At 59.5% G+C, this 12,679-nt stretch overlaps 1 protein-coding gene across 1 annotated transcript in view; it reads left to right on the top strand.

Annotated features, from left to right (window-relative positions):
* paxbp1 (PAX3 and PAX7 binding protein 1) overlaps positions 1-9,377 on the top strand; it is a gene marked incomplete in the record, with an annotated part of 74,920 nt that extends 65,543 nt beyond the window's left edge. The window contains 3 exon segments of the mRNA XM_031808988.1: positions 252-398; positions 584-738; positions 8,452-9,377. Coding sequence (XP_031664848.1) covers positions 252-398; positions 584-738; positions 8,452-8,569 — 420 coding nt within the window.
* Positions 9,378-12,679: the final 3,302 nt, after the last annotated feature.

Here is a 12,679-nt window from a genome sequence, read left to right as displayed (position 1 = left end):
GCTAGGTAACAGATATAGACCCCCACTAGTTGCTAGGTAACAGATATTGACTCCCTCTCCCTCCTCTAGTTGCTATAGGTAACAGATATTGACCCCCACTAGTTGCTAGGTAACAGACATTGACTCTTTCTCTCCCCTCTAGTTGCTAGGTAACATATTGACTCCCTCTCACTCCTCTAGTTGCTAGGTAACAGATATAGACCCCCACTAGTTGCTAGGTAACAGATATTGACTCCCTCTCCCTCCTCTAGTTGCTAGGTAACATCCTCCAGTGGAGTGGTGTATTGTCTGGTTCCACGGTGAGGGAGTTGGCTCTGGACTCCACCCTGAACAGATACATCCTGTCGGCCCTACAGAACGCTGAGGCTGGGGAAGACAGCGTACTGAAGAGTCAGAGGGTACGCACACACACACCTCGTTCCTGAGGAATCCCACCTCTACCTTGTCCATGTTTTAAGATGACTTTAGTTCAACATGTTTCTGTTGGTCTGTCTGGCTGTCTGTGTGTTTGTCTGGCTGTCTGTCTGGCTGTGTGTCTGTCTGGCTGTGTGTCTGTCGGTCTGCGTACCCTGTGTGTGTGTAGGTGGTGGAGTGTTTCCCAGCCCAGTGGTTTGTAGGGTTGAAAGGTCAGCAGACCCTGCCTCAGCTGGAGCCCTTCTGTCGTTACCTCACCCACCTGGCCTCTGCTCTGCTGAGAGGTTCTCTGGGGGGGTCCGACATCGACAAGAGGAACGCCAAGTACGTGATTACATGCTATAAAGGCTTTTAAAGGGGTTATAGGGACATTATGGATGCTATATACCTGGACCATCTCCCTACACTAGCGCCCTACACCACGGGCCAGCTCCCTACACCACGGGCCATCTCCCTACACCTGGACCATCTCCCTACACTAGCGCCCTACACCACGGGCCAGCGCCCTACACTAGCGCCCTACACCACGGGCCAGCTCCCTACACCACGGGCCATCTCCCTACACCTGGACCATCTCCCTACACTAGCGCCCTACACCACGGGCCAGCGCCCTACACTAGCGCCCTACACCACGGGCCAGCTCCCTACACCACGGGCCATCTCCCTACACCTGGACCATCTCCCTACACTAGCGCCCTACACCACGGGCCAGCGCCCTACACTAGCGCCCTACACCACGGGCCAGCGCCCTACGCCACGGGCCATCTCCCTACACTAGCGCCCTACACCACGGGCCAGCGCCCTACACCTGGACCATCTCCCTACACTAACGCCCTACACCACGAGCCAGCTCCCTACACTAGCGCCCTACACCACGGGCCAGCGGCCCTACACCACGGGCCAGCTCCCTACACCTGGACCATCTCCCTACACTAGCGCCCTACACCACGGGCCAGCTCCCTACACCACGGGCCAGCTCCCTACACCTGGACCATCTCCCTACACCTGGACCATCTCCCTACACCACGGGCCAGCGCCCTACACCACGGGCCAGCTCCCTACACTAGCGCCCTACACCACGGGCCAGCTCCCTACACCTGGACCATCTCCCTACACTAGCGCCCTACACCACGGGCCAGCGCCCTACACCACGGGCCATCTCCCTACACTAGCGCCCTACACCACGGTCCATCTCCCTACACTAGCGCCCTACACCACGGTCCAGCTCCCTACACCACGGTCCAGCGCCCTACACCACGGGCCAGCGCCCTACACCACGGGCCAGCGCCCATCTCCCTACACCACGGGCCAGCGCCCCTATCACCTGGACCATCTCCCTACACTAACGCCCCTACACCACGAGCCAGCTCCCTACACTAGCGCCCTACACCACGGGCCAGCGCCCTACACCACGGGCCAGCGCCCTACACCACGGCCAGCGCCCTACACCACGGGCCAGCGCCCTACACCACGGGCCAGCGCCCTTACACCACGGGCCAGCGCCCTACACCACGGGCCAAGCGCCCCTACACCACGGGCCAGCGCCCTACACCACGGGCCAGCGCCTACACCACGGGCCAGCGCCCTACACACGGGCCAGCGCCCTACACCACGGGCCAGCGCCACTACACTAGCCGCCCTACACCACGGGCCAGCGCCCTACACCACGGGCCAGCCGCCCTACACTAGCCGCCCTACACCACGGGCCAGCTCCCTACACTAGCGCCCTACACCACGGGCCAGCGCCCACACCACGAGCCAGCTCCCTACACTAGCGCCCTACACCACGGGCCAGCGCCCTACACCACGGGCCAGCGCCCCTACACCACGGGCCGCGCCCTACACCACGGGCCAGCGCCCTACACCACGGGGCCAGCGCCCTACACCACGGGCCAGCGCCCTACACCACGGGCCAGCTCCCTACACCACGGGCCAGCTCCCTACACCACGGGCCAGCTCCCTACACCACGGGCCAGCTCCCTACACCACGGGCCAGCTCCCTACACCACGGGCCAGCGCCCTACACTAAGCGCCCTACACCACGGGCCATCGCCCTACACTAGCGCCCTACACCACGGGCCATCGTCCTACACTAGCGCCCTATACCACGGGCCAGCGTCCCTACACCACGGGCCATCGCCCTACACTAACGCCCTACACCTGGACCAGCTCCCTACACCAGGAGCCAGCGCCCTACACTAGCGCCCTACACCACGCAGCCAGTACCCTACCAAGGGCCAGCTCCCTACACCACGGGCCAGCTCCCTACACCACGGGCCAGCGCCTACACCACGGGCCAGCGCCCTACACCACGGGCCAGCTCCCTACACCAGGGCCAGCTCCCTACACCACGGGCCAGCTCCCTACACCACGGGCCAGCTCCTACACCACGGGCCAGCGCCCTACACCACGGGCCAGCGCCCTACACCACGGGCCAGCGCCCTACACCACGGGCCAGCGCCCTACACCACGCGCCATACACCACGGCCAGCGCCCTACACCACGGGGCCAGCGCCCCTACACCACGAGCCAGCCCTCCCTAGGCCTACACACGAGCCAGCTCCCTACACTAGCGCCCTACACCACGAGCCAGCTCCCTACAGCTAGCGCCCTACACCACGGCCAGCGCCCTACACCACGGGCCAGCGCCCTACACCACGGGCCAGCGCCCTACACCACGGGCCAGCGCCCTACACCACGGGCCAGCGCCCTACACCACGGGCCAGCGCCCTACACCACGGCCAGCTCCCTACACCGACGGGCCAGCTCCCTACACCACGGGCCAGCTCCCTACACCACGGGCCAGCTCCCTACACCACGGGCCAGCTCCCTACACCACGGGCCAGCTCCCTACACCACGGCCAGCTCCCTACACCACGGCCCAGCTCCCTACACCACGGCCCTACACCAGCTCCCTACACCAGCTCCCTACACCAGCTCCCTACACTAGTGCCCAGCTCCCTACACTAGTGCCCAGCTCCCTACACTAGTGCCCAGCTCCCTACACTAGTGCCCAGCTCCCTACACTAGAGCCCAGCTCCCTACACTAGTGCCCAGCTCCCTACACTAGTGCCCAGCTCCCTACACTAGTGCCCAGCTCCCTACACTAGTGCCCAGCTCCCTACACTAGTGCCCAGCTCCCTACACTAGTGCCCAGCTCCCTACACCACGGCCCAGCTCCCTACACTAGCGCCCAGCTCCCTACACTAGTGCCCAGCTCCCTACACCAGCTCCCTACACTAGCGCCCAGCTCCCTACAAAAGCTCCCTACACTAGCGCCCAGCTCCCTACACCAGCTCCCTACACCAGCTCCCTACACCAGCTCCCTACACTAGTGCCCAGCGCCCTACACCAGCGCCCTACACCAGCTCCCTACACCAGCTCCCTACACTAGTGCCCAGCTCCCTACACCAACTCCCTACACCAGCTCCCTACACTAGTGCCCAGCTCCCTACACTAGTGCCCAGCTCCCTACACCAGCTCCCTACACTAGAGCCCAGCTCCCTACACCAGCTCCCTACACTAGGGCCCAGCTCCCTACACTAGCGCCCAGCTCCCTACACCAGTGCCCAGCTCCCTACACCAGCTCCCTACACCAGCTCCCTACACTAGCGCCAGCTCCCTACAAAAGCTCCCTACACTAGTGCCCAGCTCCCTACACCAGCTCCCTACACCAGCTCCCTACACCAGCTCCCTACACCAGCTCCCTACACTAGTGCCCAGCGCCCTACACCAGCGCCCTACACCAGCTCCCTACACCAGCTCCCTACACTAGTGCCCAGCTCCCTACACCAACTCCCTACACCAGCTCCCTACACTAGTGCCCAGCTCCCTACACTAGTGCCCAGCTCCCTACACCAGCTCCCTACACTAGAGCCCAGCTCCCTACACCAGCTCCCTACACCAGCTCCCTACACTAGAGCCCAGCTCCCTACACTAGCGCCCAGCTCCCTACACCAGTGCCCAGCTCCCTACACCAGCTCCCTACACCAGCTCCCTACACTAGCGCCCAGCTCCCTACAAAAGCTCCCTACACTAGTGCCCAGCTCCCTACACCAGCTCCCTACACCAGCTCCCTACACCAGCTCCCTACACTAGTTCCCAGCTCCCTACACCAGCTCCCTACACTAGCTCCCTACACCAGAGCCCAGCTCCCTACACTAGCACCAGCTCCCTACACCACGGGCCAGCTCCCTACACCACGGGCCAGCTCCCTACACACGGGCCAGCTCCCTACACCACTGGGCCAGCTCCCTACACCAATTCCCTACACCAGCTCCCTACACTAGTGCCCAGCTCCCTACACCACGGCCCAGCTCCCTACACTAGTGCCCAGCTCCCTACACTAGTGCCCAGCTCCCTACACTAGTGCCCCAGCTCCCTACACTAGTGCCCAGCTCCCTACACTAGTGCCCAGCTCCCTACACTAGTGCCCAGCTCCCTACACTAGTGCCCAGCTCCCTACACCAGCTCCCTACACTAGTGCCCAGCTCCCTACAGAGCTCCCTACACTAGTGCCCAGCTCCCTACACCAGCTCCCTACACCAGCTCCCTACACCAGCTCCCTACACTAGTGCCCAGCGCCCTACACCAGCTCCCTACACCAGCTCCCTACACTAGTGCCCAGCTCCCTACACCAGCGCCCTACACCAGCTCCCTACACCAACTCCCTACACCAGCTCCCTACACTAGTGCCCAGCTCCCTACACTAGTGCCCAGCTCCCTACACCAGCTCCCTACACTAGTGCCCAGCTCCCTACACCAGCTCCCTACACCAGCTCCCTACACTAGTGCCCAGCTCCCTACACTAGCGCCCAGCTCCCTACACCAGCTCCCTACACTAGTGCCCAGCTCCCTACACCAGTGCCCAGCTCCCTACACCAGCTCCCAGCTCCCTACACCAGCTCCCTACACCTGGACCATCTCCCTACACTAGCGCCCTACACCACGGGCCAGCGCCCTACACCACGGGCCAGCTCCCTACACTAGGGCCCTACACCACGGGCCAGCTCCCTACACCTGGACCATCTCCCTACACTAGCGCCCTACACCACGGGCCAGCGCCCTACACCACGGGCCATCTCCCTACACTAGCGCCCTACACCACGGGCCATCTCCCTACACTAGCGCCCTACACCACGGGCCAGCGCCCTACACCACGGGCCAGCGCCCTACACCACGGGCCAGCGCCCTACACCACGGGCCAGCGCCCTACACCACGGGCCATCTCCCTACACTAGCGCCCTACACCACGGGCCAGCGCCCTACACCTGGACCATCTCCCTACACTAACGCCCTACACCACGAGCCAGCTCCCTACACTAGCGCCCTACACCACGGGCCAGCGCCCTACACCACGGGCCAGCTCCCTACACCACGGGCCAGCTCCCTACACCACGGGCCAGCTCCCTACACCACGGGCCAGCTCCCTACACCACGGGCCAGCTCCCTACACCACGGGCCAGCGCCCTACACCACGGGCCAGCGCCCTACACCACGGGCCAGCGCCCTACACCACGGGCCAGCGCCCTACACCACGGGCCAGCGCCCTACACTAGCGCCCTACACCACGGGCCAGCGCCCTACACCACGGGCCAGCGCCCTACACCACGGGCCAGCGCCCTACACCACGGGCCAGCTCCCTACACCACGGGCCAGCTCCCTACACCACGGGCCAGCTCCCTACACCACGGGCCAGCTCCCTACACCACGGGCCAGCTCCCTACACCACGGGCCAGCGCCCTACACACGGGCCATCGCCCTACACTAGCGCCCTACACCACGGGCCATCTCCCTACACTAGCGCCCTACACCAGGAGCCAGCGCCCTACACCAGGAGCCAGCGCCCTACACTAGCGCCCTACACCACGAGCCAGCTCCCTACACTAGCGCCCTACACCACGAGCCAGCTCCCTACACCACGGGCCAGCTCCCTACACTAGCGCCCTACACCACGGGCCAGCGCCCTACACCACGGGCCAGCTCCCTACACCACGGGCCAGCGCCCTACACCACGGGCCAGCGCCCTACACCACGGGCCAGCGCCCTACACCACGGGCCAGCGCCCTACACCACGGGCCAGCGCCCTACACTAGCGCCCTACACCACGGGCCAACGCCCTACACCACGGGCCAGCGCCCTTACACCACGAGCCAGCTCCCTACACTAGCGCCCTACACCACGAGCCAGCTCCCTACACTAGCGCCCTACACCACGGGCCAGCGCCCTACACCACGGGCCAGCGCCCTACACCACGGGCCAGCGCCCTACACCACGGGCCAGCGCCCTACACCACGGGCCAGCGCCCTACACCACGGGCCAGCGCCCTACACCACGGGCCAGCTCCCTACACCACGGGCCAGCTCCCTACACCACGGGCCAGCTCCCTACACCACGGGCCAGCTCCCTACACCACGGGCCAGCTCCCTACACCACGGGCCAGCTCCCTACACCACGGGCCAGCTCCCTACACCACGGGCCAGCTCCCTACACCACGGGCCAGCTCCCTACACCACGGGCCAGCTCCCTACACCACGGGCCAGCTCCCTACACCACGGCCCAGCTCCCTACACCACGGCCCAGCTCCCTACACCAATTCCCTACACCAGCTCCCTACACTAGTGCCCAGCTCCCTACACTAGTGCCCAGCTCCCTACACTAGTGCCCAGCTCCCTACACTAGTACCCAGCTCCCTACACTAGTGCCCAGCTCCCTACACTAGCGCCCAGCTCCCTACAAAAGCTCCCTACACTAGCGCCCAGCTCCCTACACCAGCTCCCTACACTAGTGCCCAGCGCCCTACACCAGCGCCCTACACCAGCGCCCTACACCAGCTCCCTACACCAGCTCCCTACACTAGTTCCCAGCTCCCTACACCAGCGCCCTACACCAGCTCCCTACACCAGCTCCCTACACCAACTCCCTACACCAGCTCCCTACACTAGTGCCCAGCTCCCTACACTAGTGCCCAGCTCCCTACACTAGTGCCCAGCTCCCTACACCAGCTCCCTACACTAGTGCCCAGCTCCCTACACTAGGGCCCAGCTCCCTACACCAGCTCCCTACACTAGTGCCCAGCTCCCTACACCAGCTCCCTACACCAGCGCCCAGCTCCCTACACTAGCGCCCAGCTCCCTACACCAGCTCCCTACACTAGCGCCCAGCTCCCTACACCAGCTCCCTACACTAGCGCCCAGCTCCCTACAAAAGCTCCCTACACTAGCGCCCAGCTCCCTACACCAGCTCCCTACACCAGCTCCCTACACCAGCTCCCTACACCAGCTCCCTACACCAGCTCCCTACACCAGCTCCCTACACTAGTTCCCAGCTCCCTACACCAGCTCCCTACACCAGCGCCCAGCTCCCTACACCAGCTCCCAGCTCCCTACACCAGCGCCCAGCTCCCTACACTAGCACCCAGCTCCCTACACCAGCTCCCAGCTCCCTACACCAGCTCCCTACACCAGCGCCCAGCTCCCTACACCAGCTCCCTACACCAGCTCCCAGCTCCCTACACCAGCTCCCTACACTAGCGCCCAGCTCCCTACACCAGCTCCCTACACCAGCGCCCAGCTCCCTACACCAGCGCCCAGCTCCCTATACCAGCTCCCTACACCAGCTCCCTACACCAGCTCCCTACACCAGCGCCCAGCTCCCTACACCAGCTCCCTACACCAGCGCCTAGCTCCCTACACCAGCTCCCTACACCAGCGCCAGCTCCCTACACCAGCTCCCTACACCAGCTCCCTACACCCAGCTCCCTACACCAGCGCCCAGCTCCCTACACCAGCTCCCTACACCAGCTCCCTACACCAGCTCCCTACACCAGCTCCCTACACCAGCTCCCTACACCAGCTCCCTACACCAGCTCCCTACACCAGCGCCCAGCTCCCTACACTAGTGCCCAGCTCCCTACACCAGCGCCCAGCTCCCTGCACCAGCGCCCAGCTCCCTGCACCAGCTCCCTACACCACTGCAGGCCAGCAGTGAGTTTTTAGATGTTTAATAGGCTAGTTATAACTGTCTCTCGTTCTCTAGGGAGCAGATCAAGGAAGTGGTGAAGCTCTTAGCTCGGCTCAACGCTCTGGATCACCTCATCACCGTGGCAACGGAACACGGCATCAAGGACATCACACCTCTACTGGACTCCAAGTGACATCACTGCACCGCTGTGTGTGTGTGAGGACATCTGAACCCTGTTGTTGGGTCAAACTGCAAGGTTTATCATAATGGACTTTAGTGTGTGTCTGAGAGTGAGAGCTGGAGGTGTGTGTGTGTGTGTGTATATATTGTGAATATTGTACATGTGTGAAAATGTGTCGGGAGGACTAGGAGACTAAGAGCAGGTCTGTTAGATCATCACACACTTCCTCATCTGGAAGTGCTCTACAGAGGAATTCTGGGAGATGTAGTTTCTCTCTACAGTCCCCAGATGGGAGTATTGCTACTTTCTACACCAGAACTAATTTAACCATAAATTACCACCTTCCCTTGTCACCTGAACTGAAAACTTCTAACATGGTGTTTTGTCTCATAGCATGACCCCTCCCCTCTCACTCTCTCCCTTCTTCCTCATGACGATCGGATTAATCCGCACGAAGAAGACGACTTTATTGTCCGATGTAGACGAATGTCCAACCGACACTTGTCTTTTTTATTTAAACTGTCAGCTGTCCTCTCGCCTGTTCTTCTCGTGTTTTACCCATTGTGCCATGATTTCTCTGCTTCACTGATCCCAGATCAGCTTATTGGTTGTCGCCCTAATTTGAAAGGGTTGAATGTAAACTGATCCTAGATCAGTATCTAGAGTCAACTTCATTCTGTTGACTGGTGTCACACGAGCTGTTCTCCACCACGACCCTCTGATTGGATGAGGATGGGGGAGTAAGGGTTTCTATTTTCATTTGGCTGATTTTTGTGTACACTGTTTTTTGTTTTGAATAAAAAATACCTTTGGAATAAGATTTGTAGCTGTGTGAACCACGTGTCTGAGAGGAGGGAATGCTGGGATACGTCCCACGTTCCTGTCCAGATATTGGATATTTTTATTCACTATGATCTATAAGGAAACACTGATCCTAGAGCAGCTCTCCGACTCGGCTACATACAGCCTCTGGTTTTCATTGGCAGCGTTTGAAATGTCTTACTGTTCCCGTGTCTGTTGAGTCTGTCTAGTTCATAGGCTTCATTTACACAGGCAGCCCAATTCTGATCTTTTATTAAACCAATATTGGTCTTTTTGACGAATTTAGATCGGCTCTGAGAAAAGAGCTGATGTGAATTGGTCAAAAGACCAATAATGGTGAAATAAATATCATAAACCAATATGGGGCTGCAGCGTAGCCTAGTGGTTAGATCATTGGGCCAGTAAACGAAAGGTTGCAAAATTGAATCCCTGAGTTGACAAGGTAAGAATCTGTTGTTCTGCCCCTGAACAAGGCAGTTTAACCCACTGTTCCCCGGAGAACAAAGCAGTTTAACCCACTGTTCCCCGGAGAACAAAGCAGTTTAACCCACTGTTCCCCGGAGAACAAGGCAGTTTAACCCACTGTTCCCCTGAGAACAAGGCAGTTTAACCCACTGTTCCCCTGAGAACAAGGCAGTTAACCCACTGTTCCCCTGAGAACAAGGCAGTTAACCCACTGTTCCCCTGAGAACAAGGCAGTTAACCCACTGTTCCCCTGAGAACAAGGCAGTTAACCCACTGTTCCCCTGAGAACAAGGCAGTTAACCCACTGTTCCCCTGAGAACAAGGCAGTTAACCCACTGTTCCCCTGAGAACAAGGCAGTTAACCCACTGTTCCCCTGAGAACAAGGCAGTTAACCCACTGTTCCCCTGAGAACAAGGCAGTTAACCCACTGTTCCCCTGAGAACAAGGCAGTTAACCCACTGTTCCCCTGAGAACAAGGCAGTTAACCCACTGTTCCCCTGAGAACAAGGCAGTTAACCCACTGTTCCCCTGAGAACAAGGCAGTTAACCCACTGTTCCCCTGAGAACAAGGCAGTTAACCCACTGTTCCCCTGAGAACAAGGCAGTTAACCCACTGTTCCCCTGAGAACAAGGCAGTTAACCCACTGTTCCCCTGAGAACAAGGCAGTTAACCCACTGTTCCCCTGAGAACAAGGCAGTTAACCCACTGTTACCCTGAGAACAAGGCAGTTAACCCACTGTTCCCCTGAGAACAAGGCAGTTAACCCACTGTTCCCCTGAGAACAAGGCAGTTAACCCACTGTTCCCCTGAGAACAAGGCAGTTAACCCACTGTTCCCCTGAGAACAAGGCAGTTAACCCACTGTTCCCCTGAGAACAAGGCAGTTAACCCACTGTTCCCCTGAGAACAAGGCAGTTAACCCACTGTTCCCCTGAGAACAAGGCAGTTAACCCACTGTTCCCCTGAGAACAAGGCAGTTTAACCCACTGTTCCCCTGAGAACAAGGCAGTTTAACCCACTGTTCCCCGGAGAACAAGGCAGTTTAACCCACTGTTCCCCGGAGAACAAGGCAGTTTAACCCACTGTTCCCCGGAGAACAAGGCAGTTTAACCCACTGTTCCCCGGAGAACAAGGCAGTTAACCCACTGTTCCCCGGAGAACAAGGCAGTTTAGCCCACTGTTCCCCGGAGAACAAGGCAGTTTAGCCCACTGTTCCCCTGAGAACAAGGCAGTTTAGCCCACTGTTCCCCTGAGAACAAGGCAGTTTAGCCCACTGTTCCCCTGAGAACAAGGCAGTTTAGCCCACTGTTCCCCTGAGAACAAGGCAGTTTAGCCCAATGTTCCCCTGAGAACAAGGCAGTTTAACCCACTGTTCCTAGACCTTCATTGAAAATTTGAATTTGTTCTCAACTGACTTGCCTAGTTAAATAAAGGTTAAATTATAAAAATGGTGAAATAAATATCAGAATTGGGCTGCCTCAAACATGCACACTCACTCTGCCCAGAGTTGGTGAAAATGTGATTTTCTTTGTCACTAAATACATTTTACCAGGGCAAATGGGAGTATTCATGATCTGTACCATTGTGGGGTATTTCTCCAACATTAGGTCATCTGATGACCTATAATACATCTGATAACCACCAAGCTCTGTTGATGTCCTGACCTCTGGTAATAAACACCAAGCTCTGTTGATGTCCTGACCTCTGGTAATAAACGCCAAGCTCTGTTGATGTCCTGACCGCTGGTAATAAACACCAAGCTCTGTTGATGTCCTGACCTCTGGTAATAAACACCAAGCTCTGTTGATGTCCTGTCTCCATGCTCCACCAACCAGGGCCTGTCCCCATGCTGCACCATCCAGGGCCTGTCTTCATGCTCCACCAACCAGGGCCTGTCCCTATGCTCCACCAACCAGGCCTTATCTTCATGCTCCACCAACCAGGGCCTGTCCCTATGCTCCACCAACCAGGCCTTATCTTCATGCTCCACCAACCAGGCCCTGTCCCTATGCTCCACCAACCAGGCCTTGTCTTCATGCTCCACCAACCAGGCCCTGTCCCTATGCTGCACCAACCAGGCCTTGTCTTCATGCTCCACCAACCAGGTCTTGTTTCATGCTGCACCAACCAGGGCCTGTCTCCATGCTCCACCAACCAGGGCCTGTCTCATGCTGCACCAACCAGGGCCTGTCTCCATGCTCCACCAACCAGGGCCTGTCTCCATGCTGCACCAACCAGGGCCTTGTCCCCATGCTGCACCAATCAGGGCCTGTCTTCATGCTGCACCAACCCAGGGCCTGTCTACATGCTCCACCAACCATGGCCTGTCTTCATGCTCCACCAACCCAGGGCCTGTTTTCATGCTCCACCAACCAGGCCCTGTCCCCATGTTCCACCAACCAGGGCCTGTCCCCATGCTGCACCAACCAGGGCCTGTCTCCATACTCCACCAACCAGGGCCTGTCTCCATGCTGCACCAACCAGGCCTTGTCTTCATGCTCCACCAACCAGGCCTAGTCTTCATGCTCCACCAACCAGGCCTTGTTTCATGCTGCACCAACCAGGCCCTGTCCCTATGCTGCACCAACCAGGCCTTGTCTTCATGCTCCACCAACCAGGGCCTGTCTCCATGCTCCACCAACCAGGGCCTGTCTCCATGCTCCACCAACCAGGGCCTGTCTCCATGCTCCACCAACCAGGGCCTGTCTCCATGCTCCACCAACCAGGGCCTTGTCCCCATGCTGCACCAACCAGGGCCTTGTCCCCATGCTCCACCAACCAGGGCCTGTCTTCATGCTCCACCAACCAGGGCCTGTCTTCATGCTCCACCAACC

The sequence above is a fragment of the Oncorhynchus kisutch genome, linkage group LG29, assembly GCF_002021735.2.
Source record: "Oncorhynchus kisutch isolate 150728-3 linkage group LG29, Okis_V2, whole genome shotgun sequence".
NCBI lineage: Eukaryota > Metazoa > Chordata > Actinopteri > Salmoniformes > Salmonidae > Oncorhynchus > Oncorhynchus kisutch.
The sequence above is the reverse complement of the archived record's forward strand: the minus strand, read 5'-3'. Positions and strand labels throughout refer to the sequence as shown.